General features: G+C 48.4%; 2 protein-coding genes across 2 annotated transcripts; both read left to right on the top strand.

Moving 5' to 3' along the window:
• Window positions 1-513: 513 nt before the first annotated feature.
• On the top strand, window positions 514-10,414 carry LOC133355440 (uncharacterized). Its single transcript, XM_061572746.1, has 4 exons — window positions 514-1,287; window positions 4,181-4,253; window positions 5,480-5,668; window positions 7,458-10,414. The coding sequence occupies exons 2-4, from the start codon at window positions 4,190-4,192 to the stop codon at window positions 8,861-8,863; spliced, it is 1,659 nt and encodes a 552-aa protein (XP_061428730.1). The 5' UTR covers window positions 514-1,287; window positions 4,181-4,189; the 3' UTR covers window positions 8,864-10,414.
• A 2,851-nt stretch (window positions 10,415-13,265) lies between these two features.
• On the top strand, window positions 13,266-21,285 carry PSMD6 (proteasome 26S subunit, non-ATPase 6). The gene is made up of 8 exons (XM_061572776.1): window positions 13,266-13,486; window positions 15,564-15,769; window positions 16,080-16,225; window positions 16,590-16,809; window positions 17,361-17,469; window positions 18,349-18,517; window positions 19,000-19,077; window positions 19,820-21,285. The coding sequence occupies exons 1-8, from the start codon at window positions 13,342-13,344 to the stop codon at window positions 19,914-19,916; spliced, it is 1,170 nt and encodes a 389-aa protein (XP_061428760.1). The 5' UTR covers window positions 13,266-13,341; the 3' UTR covers window positions 19,917-21,285.
• The last annotated feature ends 1,947 nt before the right edge of the window (window positions 21,286-23,232 follow it).

Below are 23,232 nucleotides of genomic sequence, written 5' to 3'. Positions count from 1 at the left end.
CTATGTAGCAAATGAAAAAATGCAATTACTTTACTACGCAAGTAAAAAATGGTGTGTGTTTGAATATTTTTGTGGATAAGGCCCCTTTTTAACATATGCTACAGGCCCCGCACTAGCTCCATCCGGCACTGCCCCCCCCCCACGACCCTGTGAGGCTTTCCTGCGTAAACAAGCGGAATGATTATTCAACAGTAACAATCGCAGGTGTTGGGCTGTGGGCAGGAGTCGAACTCGGGCGGGTGGAGTTTTTTTTATTATAAATAATCCGCCGGAGTTCCGCAACACGTGGCGTGCGGTCTGCACGAGCGGTCTGTGCGAAGAGGCGATTGGTCGAGGCCGCCGCGGTCCGCGCGTGAAAGTTGGGATCCCTGACCGCGATTCGGGAAGAAACTCGCAAAGATGAATCCACGTGCACCCCGCCACCCCCCCCACCCCACCACGACGTCCCGAACTGGTCATTATGTGCCCAGCGCACAGAAACGCATGAGCAGTCACCCGCTCGCTCGCTCGCACGCGGCATCAACTCCACCAAGTGGCTCGTTCCCTACCCCCCAAAGTCTGCCGTTTGACTCGTTCTCTCACGGGTTATCGCGCGTTAACGGAGTCTTTCGTCTCGAGTTATTCACTCCATCTGCAACTCATTCAGTCATCCGTCATAAATTAGAGACAAAGTGTCATTCGTCCAAAACTAATCAGCAGCATCATCATCATCATCCGTCAATCAGTAGCCCAACAATTATTGTCATCGTTTGTTGCAATGCACAGTTAATCATCATCTCCATCATCATAACGAATTTTATAAAATACAATTTTCATCATTACTTACCAATAATTACCAAAATCCATATTTATATTTTGCGCACGGTTAGCTATTGCCGTGATCTAAGGTGCTCTAGAAATATAAAATAAGGCAAGGTAATCACCTGTAATTATCAATTAGCGTCAACATCATCCATAAATCATCATACATAAATCATACATTATCAGGCATTATACCATCATCTATACATCATCATCCAACAATCACCAATCCATCAATCATGATCAATTCATCATTATCAACACCATCATTCACCATTTCATCAATCATCAATTCACCATCATAAACACCACCATCAATCACCAATCTATTAATCATTATCAGTTTATCATCATCAACACCATCAGTCACCAATCCATAAATCATCACTTGATCATCATTATCATCATCATCTCTCAATCATCACTTACCAATCATCATCGTGATCGACATCTTCTGACGAGAGGGAAGCGGACACACGGAGCCAGGTAATGTGTCGATTAAACTTCACTCATCGGCGATGTGGGGTGGAGGGAGCGGTGGTGCAGTGGTTTAGGGAGCCCTGACCCAGCACCGCGCGTTTCCCTAACGCAGGGCTCGGCAACCTGCAGCTAAGGAACCCGCATGCGGCTCTTTAGGCGACTGGCTTCGTGATGCGTCTCGCATTTATCACGCAGTGCAATGGGGATCTTAAAAATTTGAGGTTTTTTCCAAATATATACCGAGTTAGATTTTTTAAAATGCCTCTACTTGTTATTTTGATTTATCGACCCCTGCCCTAAAGGGTGTCCCGGATAATGTTAGCACCATCGTTTAGAGTTTAATTTGTATTATTTGATTTTCATTATTCTTTTAAACAGCGCCTGTGTTGTTTGTCTCTAAACTGTGATTTTTAAAAGATGCTATTGTTAGTTTTGACGCTCGGTTAGTAACACTCAGTGCGTGCTCTCCAATTGCCTGGGTCAAAAGTAGGCAACGTTTTTCCCAATCCTGGCCAGCTGGTGCTACAAAATCTTGATTTGAAGCTTTCGTGACTGCAGGAATCCATACTCTTTGGTTCTTTCGGTAAAGTCACGTAGGTATAAAATAAAATAAATCACGACGTTTCGATTGATGGTGGTGTTGATGATGACGCTTCGATTGCAACACACAAGCTTGTGTTGCAATCAAAACGCCGTGATTTATTTTATTTTATACCTACGTGACTTTAACGAAAGAACAACAAAACTTAACAAACCGACGCTTCTAATCCGAGTGCCTCTTCCAACCCGCGTCTCCCTCCCTCCTTCTCTCGCTGTGTGTCCGTCTCGCGGTGTAATCGTTAGACGCGTCCATAATAGAGGGTTTTTTGTTTGTTAGATCGCGGAAATATATAAATATGTTGTTAAACCCGCCACCACCCGACACAGCCAACTAGAAAGGGTTTTCGATTTAAAGCTTTCGTGACTGCAGGGATTCATCTTCTTGGTTCTTTCGGTAAAGTCACGTAGAATGGAAATAATAAAATAATAAAAATATTACATCATAAAATAATTCTCACGGTTGTCACGTAAACAGAACGTGCCAATCCGTCACTCGTACAGCACATCGGTTGTGTTGGAGAGCCAAGCCACAACATTTACAATCTGAGTACGACGTTTCGCCGGCAACTACACCGAGCTTCATCAGGCGACAGCCAGATTTGTGGAGAAGTCCACCTGTTTCGTTCCTTATATAGAGGCGTAGATGTTGGTGGCCATGCTTCTGCGCCCTTGAGTCAACGTACATTATCGGGCCCATCGATCTTGTCCTTCCTGTCCATATTCTTAGGTTTTCGCTAAAGTCACGTAGGTAAAAAAATAATATTAAAATTAATAAAAGTAAAATAAAAAATAAAATTAAAATCACGACGTTTCCGAGGCAACACAAGCTTCCGTCTTCAGGTGGAACCGTCACAGCACGATAGCTGTATCGAGTAAGAGAAATTCCAAGAAAACAGTCCTTCTGGTTGAGTGTGTGTGTGTTAGACACGTGCTCGCACCACTCCACTCGTCTTGACGCACGCGCCTTCTCTTGAGACGATGACGGCGACTCTCTCGCTCTCGCTCGCTCTCTCTGTCAAATGTGTCCGCCGTGCGTGCGTCTGACCTCGACGTGACAGCATCAACGGGCAGGGGTCACGCGCTTGAGAACAGACTCGCGCTCGTATGGAGGCCCACTCGCCGCGTGTTACTCTACTCCGTCATTATCCGCCTTGTGAAGCACCTCGACGCGGATTCGTAGCCGGTGCTTTGCAATTCACATGAGCCGCACGAGGCGGAAAGAAGAAAACGATTGGTTGGCGTCACGGTGGCTAGGAGATGTTAACTCCCTCGCCAAGTATGCAGGAGATTCGTGTGTTCGATCCCGACCCCTGACGCCTGCTGCTGCTGTTGTATATTTGGAGTTTGCGTGTCTCTCTCTCATCATCATCATCACGGTGGCTAGGAGATGTTAACTCCCTCGCCTGGTATGCAGGAGATTCGTGTGTTCGATCCCGACCCCTGACGCCTGCTGCTGCTGTATATTTGGAGTTTGCGTGTCTCTCTCTCATCATCATCATCACGGTGGCTAGGAGATGTTAACTCCCTCGCCTGGTATGCAGGAGATTCGTGTGTTCGATACCGACCCTGACGCCTGCTGCTGCTGCTGTATATTTGGAGTTTGCGTGTCTCTCTCTCTCATCATCATAACGGTGGCTAGGAGATGTTAACTCCCTCGCCTGGTATTCAGGAGATTCGTGTGTTCGATCCCGACCCCTGACGCCTGCTGTTGCTGCTGTATATTTGGAGTTTGCGCGTCTCTCTCCCCGCGCTCGCGTGACATTTTTCTCCGGGTCCTCCGTTGAGTCTCTGTCGTTCGTGATCGCCAAGGTCGCTGTCCGGCAAGAGAGTCGCATAGCTCAAGCGGGCCTTGCCTGGCCAAATCGTTGCTGGCCACTTCGAGAGAGGGGGAGGAGGGAGCTCGTGCCGCGTTGCTGCGATTCCTCCTCCTCTGTTGGAGGAGCACGACCCACGGTGGTGTCGGTGCCGGAGTAAGCTAGTGCGGGGCCTGCAGCATATGTTATAAAGGGGCCCTAAATTAATTTTCAAAAACACGTAAATATTAAAATGCATATATTTTTAACTTGCACAGTAAAGTAATTGCATTTTTTTATTTGCTATACGACCAGATAATACGACAAATCGCTCACCTTCGTTCATAAAAGTTGAAGGCAGTATAGTACTATAGTAATAGGGCAAGTGCAGAATCACTGAACCTCCCCAATCCCACCCCACCCTCTCCCACCCTACCCGACCTTCCCCCACCCCACCCCACCCTCTCCCATCCTCCCCCCACCCCACCCCCCACCTGGGCGAACAGACCAACGCAATGGGAGCCCCGGGACAGCGACCGCTGATGCTGCTCGCGGCGTCTTTGTGGTGCTTCATGGCAGGTGAGAGGGGTCGACCCGCCTCTACGTTAGCGAGCGCCCACTGCGTACGTGGAACTTCTCTCGCACCGGCGCGAAGCCAGCGGAGGTTGCTTTGCCACTTAACCCCCCAAACATTTTTTTGAGTTACAAGATTTGAGGATATGACAACAACAGACAGAGTGAGTTAAATAAAAGCGTGTCAAAAGATTAATTTAAAATATGTCTATTTCTTATTTTTGTCATTACCTCCCGTGGTCACTAGTCCATTCGCACTACAGGCTGACTCCCCTGTCATTACCTCCTGTGACCACTAGTCCATTCGCATTGCAGGCTGACTCCCCTGTCATTACCTCCCGTGGCCGCTAGTCCATTCGCACTGCAGGCTGACTCCCCTGTCATTACCTCCCGTGGCCACTAGTCCATTCACACTGCAGGCTGACTCCCCTGTCATTACCTCCCGTGACCACTAGTCCATTCGCACTGCAGGCTGACTCCACTGTCATTACCTCCCGTGACCACTAGTCCATTCGCACTGCAGGCTGACTCCCCTGTCATTACCTCCCGTGACCACTAGTCCATTTGCACTGCAGGCTGACTCCCCTGTCATTACCTCCCGTGACCACTATTCCATTCGCACTGCAGGCTGACTCCCCTGTCATTACCTCCCGTGACCACTAGTCCATTCGCACTGCAGGCTGACTCCACTGTCATTACCTCCCCTGACCACTAGTCCATTCGCACTGCAGGCTGACTCCCCTGTCATTACCTCTTGTGACCACTATTCCATTCGCACTGCAGGCTGACTCCCCTGTCATTACCTCCCGTGACCACTATTCCATTCGCACTGCAGGCTGACTCCACTGTCATTACCTCCCGTGACCACTAGTCCATTCGCACTGCAGGCTGACTCCCCTGTCATTACCTCCCGTGACTACTAGTCCATTCGCACTGCAGGCTGACTCCACTGTCATTACCTCCCGTGACCACTAGTCCATTTGCACTGCAGGCTGACTCCCCTGTCATTACCTCCCGTGGCCACTAGTCCACCCACACCGCAGGTAGACTCTCCGGTCATTACACAAGTGCTGTTAGCGAGCACAGATGCAAGTCGGTACGACACACCAGGGAGCGGGTGGTCAGCCCTTTCTTTGCTCAATCCACTGCTGGATGACGACCGCCCCCCCCTCCCCCACGCCGGTCTGAAATATTCCCCCCACCCCTCCACCCCTTACCCCACACCCGCTCAGCGCTACCGACTGCGAGGGCTTTTGACAGAGCTCCCCCTTGGAAGTCTGTGGCCCGCGTTCTGCCCTCGAGCCCCCCACTGAGCCCCCCTTTCGACGAGCGGTTTGAGACGTGGTTCTTCGAGTGGCTCCAGGACTACTCGCAAGAGGAGGTGGCGGAGATAGCCTGCAACATGCTGCGGTGCCTCAACGGTGAGCAGCGAGTGACCGACCCATTCTCGACGTACACCCCACAAATTAAACAACCGGCTCGATGTAATCACTCAACGCGCGCGGAGGCTTTCGGAGCCGATGATGCACATTTTGGTGAGGGCCACGCGTGGTGGGAGTGGTTTTATATCAACGTTCTTGTCGTTTTCCCTCCACCACACGACATCGTCACGTTTCCAAACATGTAATTACTTGTACGTGCCAATTGTATTAATCAGATTCTGATCAATCAAGCGGTCCCCGGTTCGACTCCATCTCCTGGCGTGCCAGTTCAAAACAACGGGGAATGGTCAATCAGGTTATACTGGTTTCCGACTTTCGGAACCAGTAATGTGTTATGAAAACGGTTACCGGTTCACGACCCTGATATACATCAAGGCGGGTCCAGTTGCGTAACCAGACCATGCAACTTAATCGCCTGCAACTGCTTTGTCCGCACCTGAGCTACCAGTTGCGCAACAAGGGAATTAAAAAGCTGTATACCTGATTCTAACGACCGATTAATTATAATTTTATTAAGCTGGTTTACCCAGGAGAGACTTACCAAGTCTCAAGAGTCTTTTTCTATTTTGAAATAAAAATGTTTTGATATTTTTATTTTACCAGGTAAGGCCTCACTGACATAGAAAGCTCCTTTTCAGAAGCGACATGGCTATCACAAATGATAGCTCAACGAAGTGGACATTTTATAGCAGCCAAATTATCTAAATGCATGTTCTAGATTGTGTTGCCTATGAAACGTCGTGGTTTGACTTTACCGAAAAAACCTAAGAATATAAATGCATGTTGATTGTAAACGTGGAGGGAAAACCGGAGGACCCGGAGATTAATCCACGCGACCACGGGGAGACCACGCAAAACTCCAAATATACAGGTGTCAGGGTCGGGATCGAACTCACGACCTCCTGTATACCAGGCGGGGTAGTTAACATTTCGCTGCGATAGGAGGGTCCTGCCAAGTGTTTGCAGCAAGGGACAATGTTTCTGCTGTGTGTATATCCCTCGGGAGTAATTTCCGTAATGGGATGTGCTTTTTGGCCAACACCGGCTACATTGTCTCTTTTAGCTGTGGGAGGAAACCGGACAAGCCAATAGGAACCCAATTCAGAACAGGGGGAGAACATACAAACACCACGCACATTTAACTCACTCACACGTCCACTCACACTCTCGCTCACTCTGCAGAACGGGGGGGGGGGGGGGGGTAACACACAGATGCCGTACACAGAAAGACGCTCGAGTCGGGAAACGAAAACACGGGGCCTTTCTAGCTGTTAGGCTCGTGTGTCACCACTGCGCCGCCACCACCGCCACCGCCACCCTCCGATTCGCACGGTTGGCTCCGTACGGTGCGAAAGAAGTGCAACATACGCACTAACATACCCTGCCGCCCAGCACGAGATGACACGCGCCGCTGTCGATCTCTGGGCAGATCGCCGCTCGCGAAAAGAGGTCTGCGTCTCTGCCGTGAGCAGCTACTCGCGACCGCTTGCAAATTGGTTGCAGAGACGTGCACGCGCGTGAGCGATTCAGCTGCATCGCTCCCCGACTGCGAAAACTTGGCAGCTCCCATCCGAAAATCAATCGCGAGACTCAGTGAGGTTGTTGTGGTTGTTGTTTTAGGTCCATAAATGTGAGCATGAAATCAAGAGTGCAATCCGGGTACGAGCGCGTGACTTCTCCATGTGATGCCTCATGACCGGAACATGGCCATAAGTGTCCACCGTAACCCTTTGAAACCATCTCTCTCTCTCTGTGTGTCCCTCTGTAGACATGTTTGACCTTGACTCGTTCATCGCAGCGATGAACGCCTCTCACAGCCTCCGAACGGACTCTTCCACTGCGTCCACGGGCGTGACCTGGCCGAGCGACACCATCAATGGAGAGAGGGTCTCAGGCGCTGACCTCCCAATCGTAATCTCCATTGGGGACCCAGCCTCTGGTACTAACTCAAACGCCCCCCGCTCTTCCGCCAAGCTCTTGGATGTCGATAGAGTGGATAATGCCCCTGCAACTAATGAGGATAGCGCGACTTTACGTTCTTCAATTAGGAATACGTTAAGTAGTTTATTCAGTAACCCCGCTGAGAGAAAAACAGAGGTAGGGGGCGAGAGTACAATGAGTACACCATTATCACCACCATCATCATCATCACCACCACCATCAGCAGCACTAACAACATCAGCACCAGAGCCATTATCACAACGAACAACGCCACTGTTATCAACCTCACTATCACCACCATCACTATCATCAGCATCATCACTATCACCACAACTATCATCAGCATCATCATCACTATCACCACCATTATCACCACTACTATTATCATCATCATCATCACCGATGCTCTCAATATTATCACCACCATCACTATCGCAACCGTTAACACCATCATCATTACCATCGTCATCAGAATCACCACCACTATCATCACAACCACCATTACCAGCAGTGCTATTACTATCAACAGCACCACCACCACCACTGGCTCCTCCTCCTCCACCACCATCGTCATCATTACCACCATTGCCACCAAAACTGCCAACACCATCATCACCAGCCCCGCCATCATCATCATCATTCGCATCAAAATCATCACCACCACCATCACCAATACTTGCATCATCATCATCATCAACGCTATTGTTAGCAGCAGCATCATCGCTATCATCACCATCACCACCATTACAATTGCCACCATCATCAACACCAAATCCACCATTATTGTCATCATCAGCATCACTACCACGATCACCATTACAATTGCCACCACCACCATCGTCACCAACAGCTCCATCATCATCACCAACACCGAATAGATCATCACCATCATCATCGTCATCAGTGCACGATGGGCAGAGCGATCCGAACGCAACCTTTCCCACTGCTCACTCAGACGTGGTGACGGTGCACCAACACGGGAAGGGGACAACTGGCCACGAAGAATTGTTGCAGACCACGGAAATCTCCACCAGCGCGCGTGTCCAGTTCAAAGTTTTCCATCCCCGGGGAAGGCCATGGTCACCCGTGAACGCCGAGGTGCTGGTGGCTCTGAGCGGCATGGCCCTGCTGGTCATGGGAGGGGTGGCCGTGGCGTCGGTCCTGAAGAGAAGGCGGACCCGTGGCCAGTACAAGCTAGTGGCCGGAGTGGCAAAGGTGGACACGAGGGCCTGACTTTGGCGTCTTTTCGTTTGGCCCAGCGTGTTGTTCTGCCAGAGGTTGGCGTCCCATCCGCAGCCCGACTTGACTTGAGTAGCAGGCATACGTAATGGTAAACATGTCCTTGGGCTGCTGATGTGAAATCACGGCCATTTTACTTCCGAATTATTGTAATAAGCAGCCAACTTATTCAATTCTGGCTGGGCTGCAGATGAGACGCTAAGGATAGGCGCATGTGTCAAGTTTGGCACCCGTTTTTTGACATTGAAATCCGCGGTGGGTCGGGCTAAAATTAGATCCTCCCCCGCCGCCTCCCTCCCTCTTCTATCAATGTATGCCTTGAGATTAGTGGGCCAAGGCCATTTTTCCCATTGATTTACCCAGCTGGTCATGATTCGGTTTGGGCTGCGTAGATGCTGGGCGTGCGAACAACAACAGCAACAATATAATACGACAGGTGAATAAGATGGTAACTTATCGTCAGGTGGCGGTCCTGCCAGGCATTAGCAAAGCAAGCATCAGCACGAGAACCAAAGATACTCCAGGGGTCACGGATATCATGAAAACATGGGTGGGGTTGTATCAGAGGTCGCAATCGGGTACCCGATACCCGTACCCGATACTCGGTTACCCGTTTGCGACCCTGGTGCGGCCGGGTACGGGTACGAGTAGGTCGTGTGTCACTGGTGAGTAACCGTTTGTCACTCATTTCGGGTAGGGTACGGGTAGGGAACGGTTACCCGTACCCATTTGCGACCCTGGTGCGGCCGGGTACGGGTACGGGTAAGGAATCAAAACCCGTTTGCGACCTCTGGGCTGTATCAAATATCAGGCGTTGGCAGCGCTGGTGCACGTATGTATGTTGAAATGATTTTGCACCGTACGTTGCCACGGCGGGTAGAAGGGGTTTCACAACATTTGTGTGCGGTGATCGACCAACCCCCGCTGCGGCCTTTCAGTGCTGGCTCACAGGCAGCCAGCAGTGTAAATGGGAAACACCACAGGCGATGTGGTGGGGTAAAGCGTTGGGGTACGCACCCACTTCTTCCAAGACGTCTGGCCAACGTCGAGGAGCAGACCTAAATAGCCACTATAATGGTTCTGCTTTAGATGTGTGACCCACATTCTTTTTTTTATTGAGTAATTCTTTTGTGGCCTGTTAGGAACCGGGCCGCACAGCAGGAGGTTAGCGGTGAGTCCATTATTTGATTTACCACTTCCATCCGCGCCTCTTTCCCGCACTGCGCACGTGTCTCAGTCACAGTTGTGGTAAGCCCACAAGCTCTCACCCCTAGTAGCCAAATGAGTAAAAAACAAACGTCGCTGGAGAGCTTTTTTGAAAAGTGGGAAGGACCCAATGATGACACCCCCCCCGGTCCGTGAAAAAATTGTCTTCCACGAAACCGGTCCCTTTGTGCCAAAAAGGATGGGGACCGCCGGTCTACAGTATTAGTCCAGCTGTCGCGATGTTAGGACATGCGTTTGATTTGCTTGATGTTGCTGTGGCGTTTCGACATTGTTATCCCCCCTGCTTGGTGTGCGCGTGTTTTTCATTTTTATTAAAATATTAAAACATTGAAGATGAGATCTCTCTGCTCTGAAGAAGGGTCATTGCCTGCAATATCGACCGTGATATATATCTTGTTACTTTATTGAGGAATGTGTTGAGTGTGTTTTGATATATATATATATATACCTATGCACCACTGCCAACGCAGCATCAGAGAACAAACTCGTTTAACATAGATGTGTGTTTGGAATCCGAGTGGTCTCTTGGCTTTGTTCGAAGGTTCTACGCAGACTATGATCTCACGCGATCACCAGTGACCACATGGAGATGAATATTTAAAATATAAACATTCATTGGTTATTTCAGCAACACATTTACACCGCTGGCTCAGGGGCGAAAACAGATGAGAAATGATGATGCCTCAATTATCATTTGAGCAGGAAATCACATCAACCTTTTTAAATCCTTTATATTAAGTTCACTTGCTTGCTTGCGCGCTTACGACCGTGCGAATCTTTCGGTCGTTTTTTAACCCACTTCCCGTGATCCAATCGAGCTGACATTTTGCACCACAGACTCGTTGTGCGTGACAATTTATTTTCGTGAAATTTTTTTCCCATAACTTTACACTTTTTAGGAAACAAAAAATTATATTTAATTACCAATTGCTTAATGGTGGCAGGCAATCATCTGACCCATAGGTGGCAGCCATCTCAAGCCAGAGGACGAGAGGACTCGAGCCGCCACGCATATAAAGGATTTATAGTGAAAAACTTTGTTTTTACGGGTTAATTTTTTTTTCCACTTGCGGACTGTAGTGTATTGTGACAACTTCAGCTGACCCGTAGGTCCGTATGTCTCCCTTGCTCCCAAAAGATACTTCTATTCGTGGCTGAGTGGTCCAAAGGACAGAGTGCTGCGCCGGCATCGTTGAGCACCTGGGTTAACATCCAGGCAGCCGCCTCTGATTAAATCCAAATGTTCAGGTGTGGTAAGTTGATGGTCTCAGCCTGGTCACCAAGTAAAAGTTAATTCAGGCTGGGGATGGAGCGGTAACGCAGTGGTTAACGCACTGCGTTATGGAATCCAGTGACCTGCATTTGATTCCAGGTCACGACTGACATCAGTGGCGAGTGATATATGAACCGGTTCTGGGTCACCTCCCCCCCCTTCCTTCACCAACTCGCACTGGTGAAGTATGGTTAAACAACCCCCATTGCCAATACAACATGGAAGAGGTCTTCATCCAGCAGCAGATTCACATGGCTGATCATTATGATGATGAAGATTTGGTGGCTGGGCTGAGACCGTCAACTCACTACAAATCATCATTATTTACAAATCAGACATGGTCAGAATGACTGTTGGAGCAAGTGCTGTTAACGAGGACCGATGAAGGCCGCCACGGCACACGAGGGGGTGGGTGGCCAGCACCACGCCTGGCCAGTAGGGACGTGGCCACACACCAATGAGGTGGGGGACTGAACGACCAACGTTCATGTGCCGTTTGGAGAGCCTCTATGAACCCACGGAAGATGATCATGGGGCCCAGGAATGAAAACACATGTCAACCCCAAGGGGTTCAGATTGGTTAGACCCCTATTGAAAGACAAAAAAAACAACTGAGCTAGAAATTCAATAAACTGACAGTAAACCCCGCAAAAAACGAGGCACAGAAATACTGAACTTGTCACGCATGCAGGCAAGGGCGAGTCCACTTCTGCGTTTACAATAGGCAATAGGAGGCTATAGCTATCACTTAGGGAACACCGCCACTCCACAGTAAATATTTAATCGATATTGATAATACCTGGCAACCCATACATTCGGGTTACCCGTATTCTTGTACAGGGAAATTGAGTTTTCAGGTCCTATACAGGGTACAACCGTTTCAATACGGGCAAAAAAAGTGTTGCCTGTTTGTTTGTGTTTCTCCCTTGTGATGGGAATTTGGGATGAACGTTGAGATGTATAAGGGGCACGGGTGACTAACAAGGTCTGAATTGGTCTGGAATAAGGTAGTGCACTGATAAGAGGTTGACAGGTATTATAGCCAGAGACCCATAGAGATCCATAGAGACCCACATATATCCATAGAGACCCATAGAGACCCATAGAGATCCATAGAGACCCACATAGATCCATAGAGACCCATAGAGATACATTGAGACCCATAGAGACACATAGATATAGCATAGATGTCAACCCATACGGTTTACCCCGTATTCTTGTAGTGGGAAATTGAGTTTTCAGGTCCATATGGCGTACAGCCGTTTCAATACGGGTAAAAATAATAATTGTCTATTTGTGTTTCTCCCTTGTGATGGGACTTTGTGGGATGAACGTTAAGATGTATAAGGGCACGGGATGACCAATACGGTCTGAATTACACTGAGATAAGGCGTTGACAGGTATGTCATATGGACATTTATACCTTCCAAATAACCTAAATAACCTCATCGTGTTTGTGCACCGCGGCCAACGCAGGTATAATCGCTTTAATCTCCAATTAGTAAAAAAAAATGTGTTCCATTTGAAAGAAACAAACCCCGCCCCCACACTAATAAACAGGACCCTGCGGGGTGGGCTGGTAGGAATAATACTTAGTACCGGTACAGGGATATCGACCGGGTATAGAGGAGTTAAAGAAAAAATTACTGTATTCTAGTGTAACGTTAATTAAAAGTGTTTGTTTTGACAAGAAACGCTGTGAGATTTAAAGACTCGTAGTCTTTCATTTCCAACACCACCCTCAACACCACCCCTCCCACGGACGGACGGACGGACGGACACATTAATCTATTGGTGGTCTGGTCCACTTCGTTCCTACCAGTATGAGCACAATCAATGTCCTCGTGCGTTGAGGCGTCGGGACCTGCTGACGGTAACGCGCGACGTCACTTCCGCTGTGACGTCACGCCGCCCCGCTCTCCATCATCATCATCAGCAGCAGCCACCAACTCAGCCATCATCAGCCGTCGCGATGCCCATCGAAAACCTGGAGGAGGAGGGCCTCCCCAAGAACCCCGACTTGCAGATCGCGCAGTGGAAGTTCCTGCTCAGCTTGGACGATCACCGGGACGACGAGGCGGTGAAGACGCAGCTCATGGACGCGATCAAGCGGCACGGTGAGTCGGCATTAACGCGGGCGGGCGGGCCGGCCAGGCGAGACCGAGGCTTTCCCTCTCTGCGTAAGGCCCCGATTCTGGATTCGCTTCAAAGTTAATTTTTTTTTGTTTTTAAACAGGGGTTCGCTTATAGTTTATCCGAACAAATTGCAGTCATTCTCAAGCCACTGCTGGTTGGTGTAGGTGAGTGGAAAGGGCTGGGGGCCGGGATCCATTCAAACGTCACTCGCCACTGTCAGCCCCTGTGGCGGGGAATCGATAGTCAACCACGGTTTACAACCCCTGGTTCTCGGTCTCTCACAACTTTTTCTACGTTGACCAGCGTGGAGTTCGCGTGGGGTTTGTCTCTGAAGAACCCGTCATGGTAACGTGGAATATCCGCCGCTTTCTTCGGGCTAATAGTACGCATTGTGGTTATGGCAGAGAAGTGTGCTAACCGCTGCGCCACCGCTCTCCACTTAACAGCACATACATTTTTTTTTGTTAATCCACGAAATGCCTCACTGGGTCTTAATACAAACTAAATGTCTTTTGTCCAGAAAAACCTGAGTCTAAAAACTACTTTTTAGGAGAGGTTTGCAAATGAATGTTTGCCCACGTCTATATTTGGAATGTTATAACTCACGTGGGAAAGAGGTTATAAAACAAATCTGCACAGATAGATTGAATAATCTGTGTCTGACCTGCTATCATCATCACCGCCATCATCACCTTAATCTCCACTATTACGATACCATCACGACACCACCACTATCATCATCACTACCATCATCACCACTAGCAGCCAGCATCATGCTTTTTAATTTTCAACAGAAATGTCTTCAACATAATCACCATCATTAACTGCTTCATGATCTGCGCATCTGCCTGTGATGAATTGAGGTGCTCAAGTATAGCTAGTTAATGATGTCAGCCTGCTCACCGATGACTGCACAAAAAAAATCGCATTAAGTTTGGTTCGGCACTTTAAATGGTCTAAATCTCAGCTTTGATCGTAAAACAAATATCAGTTTGGTTGTCGTTTAACCAGCATCACTCGGTGGCAGACTAAATGAGGTGATGCCCCCAGCGCTTGTTATCCGCTTAGGTGGGCCGTTCTTCAACACGAAGGGGTTGTTACTGGTTTGCTAGAGATCTTGTATTATGACATGACGCCCGATGGCACAATCAGGGATAACATGTCTCGGAGAAGAGGACGTGTCAAATATCAACACAGTGCCGTGCGCCTATTTAACATGATTTGAATTGAAGTGTGGTGTTTCGGGTCAGGCCGCCTTTTGCGCATGTCATTTCTCAAGCTTGTATCATACGCTACTGTGGGCAAACTGAAAGGAGGCAATAGGTTTTACCCTTTCTGACAATACAACAGGAGATGTTAAGATGTTCAAACACGAAATATAAACCTTTTGCAAGGAACCGTGTCTGCATTAACCGCACGCACTTGTGGTGAACGTGCAAACGAAACATGCTCTGATTATAATATATGGCATTGTCATGAAACTGATTGGCCTTTTTAAGGCCTAGTCTCACCAGTGTCAGAGAACAACGCCAAAAGGCGAACAGTACTAAGACAATGCACTATCAGCATTTATAGCTCGCGATGAGCAGACCAATACGTTTCGAGGAAAATGCATATATTATCAGAGCATGTTTTGTTTGCACTTTCACAACAAGTACATGTGGTTAATGCAGACATGATTTTTTGCAAGAGGTTTCTATTTGGTGTTTGATCATCCTAACACGTATTCTTGGTTCTTTCGGTAACCAAAAATATGAATCCCTGCAGTCACGAAAGCTTTAAATCACAATCCTAACACGTGTTTTATTGCCAGAAAGGCTAAAACCTATTCTTATTTTTCATACTTTGATACTGCCAAAAAAGGTCAAATTTAGAAAAGAGGGAATTGAAGTTGAGTTAAACTATTGAAGATGTCTGCAGTAGTGCGTGGCGAAAGCTTCAGGGAAGAAATGCTCCACACGTGACCTGACCCGAAAGAGCTGCACTCAAATCACAAGCGGCTGCAAAATCCAACTCGCTAAACGATGGAAATTGTTGTGCATTGCGTGCTCGCCGCAGACATGGCGCCATTCTACGAGGAAGTCTGCCGTGATCTGAAATGGCGCCCGGACGCGCCGCTCCTCGCCCGCATGCGCGCGGCCAACGAGGCGGAGTTGGCGCGGCTGGATGCAGCGCTGGAGGACGCCGAGCGCAACCTGGGCGAGAGCGAGATCCGCGACGCCATGCTGGCACGTGCAGAGCACCTGTCGCGCATCGGGGACAAGGTGAGAGTGTGCACTGATGGGCTAGTGCCAGCGCTGACACTGGCACAAGCACTAACACCTATTTTTATACAATCGCATGTTCTTGTCCTAATACCAACATGTAACACCATTCCAAACACTAACAGTCATACTAACTATAATATTAACACCTTGCCTCCGATGCTGGGCAGCCATTCATGAGTTTTGGATTCCGTCTTTAACGTCATTAGACTAAATCCGTGTTCGTAGTCAAATTAACGGGTGTGTGTCCTTGATACCGTGGGCCGTGTGTTGTCCTGCCGCTCCGTGACGCCGCCCTGCTCCCTTGCAGGAGTCGAGCCTCACCGCCTTCCGCAAGACGTTTGAAAAGACGGTGGCACTGGGCCATCGCCTTGACATCGTCTTCTACCTCATCCGCATCGGCCTCTTCTACCTTGACAATGACCTCATCACGCGCAACATCGACAAGGCCAAGAGGTGTGTACGTATATATTTATCCGTGTGCGTGCGGAGTGGAGGCATAGTAGATAGCGCTCCGTGCTACGAATACACACACATCACAGACTAGACTGTTAAGGGTTGACTGACCGAGATGACTGGCAGATGCACTACCTTTTGCTGCCCACTGCCAACTTGCTGCGTTTTAGCCACCCGGGATTCTGCTTGTTGTTGCTAGTGTCGCTCCTCCATCCTCTGTTGTTCCTAGAGGGTGGCTGCCTCCAACTGCCCAGTGTCGCGCACGTGTATAAACTGCGATAAACAGGATGTAAACTGCCAGACTGCTCTTGTGGTGACCCTTGTTCATTGTGGTGGTGTTTGTGTTGATTGCCTACGCTTGCAGCCTCATAGAGGAGGGCGGTGACTGGGACCGGAGGAACCGGCTGAAGGTGTACCAGGGCGTGTACCTGCTGGCGATCCGCGACTTCAAGGGGGCTGCCGAGCTCTTCCTGGACACAGTGTCCACCTTCACATCGTACGAGCTGATGGACTACCGCACTTTCGTCACGCACACCGTCTACGTCAGCATGATCGCGCTCGAGAGGCCCGACCTGCGCGAGAAGGCGAGTGTGGCGGTGTGAGGGAAACGATGTGTGTGACGGGAGAGTAGGTGTGGGGGTGTGACCGAATGTGTGTAGCTCCCAATACAAACCCAGATCAATTCCAAGATCACACTCGCACTTTTCGAGTTCCTCCAGGGACTCACCCCTGCCTACATTTCCCCTCTCATTGCACTCTACTCTCCTCCAACCACTTCCTGCTCCAGCAACTAAGGATTTCTGTCGAAGCTCCCAGTCAACCTTGGCCTAATGAGAGGTCGCTCATTCCCCTCTGCTGCCCCTGCAGTTTGGAACTCACTCATCCCAGCCATCCATTATGTTCACTCCATGCTCCTATTCAAATCCAGGCTCAAGACCTTGACTTTTTTTCCTTTACCTATGTCAGTCCCTTTCCCTCTACAAATCTTTGCTCGCTGTTTCTGTCCATCGCCTTGAAATGCGGTTGCATTTATACACCACTGTGTAAATCGACATTGTGTTTTGGTTGTAAGACTGGCGTTATCGTGTAAGGGCCCACCCTGCTTAGCTGTGCCGTCCTCTGTCCCCTCGCGCAGGTGATTAAGGGTGCGGAGATCCTGGAGGTGCTGCACGGACTGCCGGCCGTGCGCCAGTACCTCTTCTCCCTCTACGAGTGCCACTACGCCTCCTTCTTCCAGTCCCTGGGTAAGTGGCGGTGCGCACACCTCGTCAGCACAGCTGCTTAAATGTACGCGGCCACATCAGACGAGGTGGCTAAGAGGTCAGATGCACTGAGCCAGCATTTCAGAGATCCTTGGCTTGAATCCGGGTTTCACCCGATGGTGATTAAACCCTGTTTTCAGAAGCAGGTGTAGTGAGTTGATGGCCTCAGTTCAGTTACCAGTGATTTACATTGAGACCTATAGAATCATATAGACCGAGGATCGGAGAGACCAATACATAGACTTGCATACACTGAGCTGTGATTTAACTGGGTTCTCAATTCTACCTGCGTCATCTTGTGCTGCCCCAGACATAGCACCTCTAACACCCACCACTTCCCCCAACCCCAAACTCACCACCTCTGCCCTATTCAATTCACCTCACTCACCTCAACACACAACCTCACCCCACCTCAATCTCACACCATCACAAACTTGCCATACTTCCAACTCGTCCCACTTCACACGACAAACACAACTGCCATTCGCCACTAAGTGGCGGTGATGTCACCATGACGCTTGTGCCAGGCAAGGTGCACCTTGAGGTCACGTGAAGTGTTGAAGGCTTGCTGGTAGGAGGTCACAGGACTTGGGTGCCCTGGGTTGACTGACCGATATACACACACACGGCCCAACTCCTCGCTCGCATCCCTCAACCCAAATGCACATGACCTTCACCTTACTCAACCTCCTTCTCACAGCAGCGACACCACACCGCACAGAATCCCCAGCTGTGCCCACACACTCAATAAAAACCACAAACGTGCACCAATGAACGGTGCAAGCTGCCACCTTCTGCTCGCCATCCGCCGTTCGAGCTGTACCCTGGTTTCCCCCTCCCATTCCCCACCCCCATGTGCAGCCAAAGTGGAGCAGGAGATGAAGGCCGACCGGCTGTTTGCGCCGCACTACCAGTACTACGTGCGGGAGATGCGCATCCTGGCCTACAGCCAGCTGCTGGAGTCGTACCGCTCGCTCACCCTTTCCTACATGGCACAGGCGTTCGGCGTCAGCGTCGAGTTCGTCGACCAGTACGTCATTGATCGTCGCTTCACGTCGCATCGTTACACCCATTGCATGCAAAATATATTTGAAAAAAATGTACGGTTCCTGTCAAATTGCTCACTTGGCATGACACAGCAGCAATTATGGCCCCCTATGGACCACTTGCAAGGATGGTGCTGAGTCAGCTTGTAGCTGCACAGGGAAAGCTGACACTGGGGGTGCCCATTCGAATGCTTGAGATGTAATGGTATTGGAAATTTGGACCGTGACACCAGCACACATTATTAATTCACTGCTGGATGATGGGATAATCATAGTGTGTCTTGTCATTGGGCATATTTCACCACACTCATCATTGCTTGTTGGTAATGGTTGGTGGACCGATAGTCGATTAAAAAAAAAAATGTACACGCGTTTTTTTTTACAATGCAAAAATCCGGAAGTAAGCAATCCTAATATCAGTGGCTGTCACCTACTTTAAAATATGTCTCTGTCTCTCTGTGCTCAGGGAGCTGTCACGGTTCATCGCGGCTGGGAGGCTGCACTGCAAGATCGACAAAGTGAACGAGATTGTGGAGACAAACAGGCAAGTGGCGCCGCCTGTCTTTAACTCCTGAATGAGAGAAGTGGGGCCGCGGTTACATGTGCTTTGTGTACACCAATGGAATTGTGTTTATTTAAATGACCTAATCTCCCTTTCAAAAGCCTCTCTAAAGCCTAACTGCTACACACAATGACCAGGGGCCAAATGGGTGTCTCAGTTCTTTAAAATAATAATAATTTTTATTTATTTCTAAGGTGCCTTCCACTAATGTCTCAAGGCGCCTTGTAAAAATAAGGTTAAGGAAAGGCCAATAGAGAAGGAGAGCTACGTAGAATAAACGGAATTAAGAAATGTGTCTTAGATACGACTTAAAATTATCCACATTGTCAGTTAAACGAATTTCGTTGGGGAATTCCACAACCGAGGTACAGACGCAGCAAAATATACACATCAGAGTTTGAAAACAGATGTGGATTTTGTGTCGGATACCTGATAAATTGTGCTTCTTTGTGCTGGTCTACCCATTCAAAGGGCCTTGAGGATGTTACACTGGTGGGATAAGTGCCGGCGAGACAAAACTCAGCCTGAGAATATTGTGAAAGTATGAGCTTTATAGCAGAACTTACTTGCTGGAAGGAAAGTCTGAGGCTAGCCGTTACAGCCTCCGTAGCATCCAGAAACATCCTGCAACACCATCCCCTGTGTGTTACCTTTGTAGAACTACAAACAGCAATTGCCCCAGCAGTCTCGCAGGCTAATGGTTCTTAATGTGTGTGTGTATCAGACCAGACAGCAAGAACTGGCAGTACCAGGAGACGATCAAGAAGGGCGACTTGCTGCTGAACCGCGTGCAGAAGCTGTCTCGTGTCATCAACATGTGATATCCATGTGTTACACACTCGCTGTGTGTTGTACACTCACTCGCGTTGTTACACACTGGCATGTATTACACGCTGTGTGTTACACAGTAACATGTGTTACACACTCGGTGTGCCTGACACACAGGCTCGCGTGTGTTACACACTCGCTCGGGGATCTGGGAGTCTTCGGTTTTGCATCTTGGTTGGCGGGGATGACGGGCGGTGCTGGTAACGACCACGCAGCCAAAACAACGGCGCTTTTATTCTGGTAGACACCGAGGTTGTGTGTCCTGGGTATGTCCGACACCAGGTTGTAGCTTCGTGAGAAGAAGTGTGTGGCTGTCACGCTACGCTGTGTGGTGGGCAGTAGAGGGCAGTGTTAACAATTTTTCGCTGCTCTGTACTATTATACTATTAGACTACCACGTCTATGCTCCCTCCTTGAACCCGTACTGAGCAGCGTGGTAAAGTTTGGTGAAATAACCTCCACGACCTGCATGGCGTGGGGAGGCTAACCATCCAGCAATGAACTGACATGGGTTGTACGTGTGCAAAGTTTCAGTAAGGTGATGTTACTATTGACATTTTAAAACGTGAGGGCAACCTCACTAGAGTGCCATAATGACGCACTTGACTGCAACTTTCACACGTCTTTTTTTATTAACAAAGCTGCAAGCTCATGTGGGACAGCCCAGGACACACAGCCAAGGTGTGTAGTTACTAGAGAAGAGCTGTATTGATGTATTTCAATTGTCCGATCGCCCCCATGTAACAACCACACAGCCAGCTGCCCCGCGCATAGCACGGCATTTTGGGCCGTCTCCCATAGTGCCCTGCAACCAGTGGTGTAGCTATCGAGTGTGCAACTGCGCCAGGGCCCACGGGATGGGCTTCGAAGAGGGGTGGAGGTATTTGGACAGAGGACACACGATTTCATTCCTTGCACCAAGGCCCATGCCAACCACACTATGCCACTGCATGTAAACTAAACATCTGTGCAGGTGATTTTAGAACTGCGCTCCTCGTACCCAAAACCACCTTTGCGTGTTTTTGCCACGTGCAACTTTGCTGAATCGCGGTGATTAGTAAACGCGGAATGATGGATGGGGTGTGTGGGGAGGAACAAAAATGGAGGTGTGAGAATCCGCGCAAGGGAAAGTGCAGTGTGCAAGTGTCACGGGCCCTCAGTAGAGTTCCTCGTTAATGAAAACGTGCATTAACGAAGGCAGCTGATTAGGGGTTCAGCCAAAGGGGTACAGGGTTTGGGAGCAGGGAATAATCGGGCAACCTTCTCCAAACATCTCCCCACTCGTGTCCACTCATTTTGTTTTGATAATATATTGCTGTTTGTTTGGAAAACACGTTAAAATAAAAAAAACAATTCGTTTAATCGTGCGATGCAAGTGGTTTTGTTGTCATCTTCATCAGCCATGATCAATCCACTGCCGGATGAAGGCCTCGCCAAGCCATCGCCATCCATCGTGGTCCCACGAGATCTCATCGCTGTCTCCATGGTGGATACCCACCAGGCCGTTCTTGGCTGCCACTCAGCAATAATTATCACCCACCGGTCAGCGTCCCGACAAGCGATGTATCCTACCTACACCAGCTATTCTTAACGATCAGTCTGCTGTACCTAACCTGTGTACGTTGTCTTATCCGCACTCTCCTTTTTATGTCTCCGTGTAATCCGAAGCATGTGTCTTTCCTTGCTTCTTTGCACATTAAATGTTTTGTTATATTTTCATCAAGTGTCCATATGACATCCGTACTCAATGATTAAACACGTTCCTTAGAGACATTGGTACATTGCTTTTCACGATCATTTATACCAGGGGCAGTTAAAAAATCAGATAGAAATTATGAGGTAAGAAGGTGGGTTGGAGTGCTTTTTTTTTAAGCTTGATAATAATTTTATATAGAGTATGTCATGTAGCAGTTAGTGCTGAGAAAAACATTGTTAACCCCAATGATAATTATGGAAATTTCATAGTTTTACCACGATAGCCTTCTTGAATCAACCCCGTCTTTTCTTAAATATCCAATATGGTATACAGGAGTGGGGAACCTTTTGTCTGCCAAGGGCCATTTGGATATTTATAACATCATTCGCCAGCCATACAAAATTAAATTTATGTTGCTATGAAAAAACCTAGATTTATTGAATTTCGTGTCGTGCGGTTGCCTTGACAGGGTCAGACCAAATTATTTTGCGGGCCTTATACAGCCCGCGGGGCGGACGTTCCCCACCCCTACTAGTTTATAGCAACCAATTCCATGCATTTCAAACAATGTATAAATTTAATGAACAATGAGTAATTAAGCTTCAGGGTATGTTAAAAGGTAAGTGAATCCCTGGTTTCATTAGCGCAAAGGATTAATTAGAATCAGGTGTTTAAATAATACAGGTAGGAACAACAGTTCCACACTGCCCACCAGGGATTATTTGTCGTGCATAGCCACACCCTCGATTTGTATTTCATAGAGCGCTTCGGGCGGGCTCAGCACCACGTAACGCGCCGCCCCACGCAGCTTGCGCCGCGTGACACGGATTGCACGAATGCCCTGTCCAACCAAGTTCCTACCTGCCCACTCCGAAGGAACGTGTTTAGGTAAATCTTAAGGGGTGAGTTTAGGAGGCTCCACCCTATATAAAGATCGGAAACCTTGCCAGTGTGGTCTTCGCCATACAAGTTATGCCACAATCAAAATAAATCTGAGGACCTCAGAAAACGAGTTATTGATGCTCAGCAGTCCACAAATGGTTACAAAACCATTTCTAACGATTTGAGGCTCCACCAACCCACTGTCAGACAGTCTACAAATGGAGAAAGTTCAAGACCAGTCACTCCCCAGGAGCGATCATCCTAAAATCTCTCCAAGAACAAACCTAGAAATCAAGGAAGTCGCATCGAACCCCAGAGAAACATCCAAGGATCTACAGGCCACTCACCTTGGCGAATGTGAGTGTTTATGACTCGATTACACTGGTCAACAAAAAAAAACAATTTTTTGCTGGCCTGGACTTTTGCAGCTGTTTTAGACTAATTTCAGGGTGCTGATTCCAAATCTTATCTCAGGTTTACTCTATCACATCTCATTTTTATGCTATCGGCATACCCCATTTTCATTGATTTTACCCGAAATTAACTCTGTCACTTATGATTGCAAGTTGTTGCGAGTCAGTGACTGCTTTAGTGTTAAAATATGGTGCTGTATTTTAGGATAGTGTGTTTATAATATCATTTTATGTAGATATCCACATTTATTTAATATTTTTCTTCTGCAGTTTTTATTGAAAATGCAATATTTGATATCTCAAAAACCTGATGTGATA

This window comes from Lethenteron reissneri, chromosome 51 (genome assembly GCF_015708825.2).
Source record: "Lethenteron reissneri isolate LAM-NWPU_2019-01 chromosome 51, ASM1570882v1, whole genome shotgun sequence".
Classification (NCBI taxonomy): domain Eukaryota; kingdom Metazoa; phylum Chordata; class Hyperoartia; order Petromyzontiformes; family Petromyzontidae; genus Lethenteron; species Lethenteron reissneri.
This window is presented reverse-complemented; position numbering and strand designations above follow the sequence as displayed.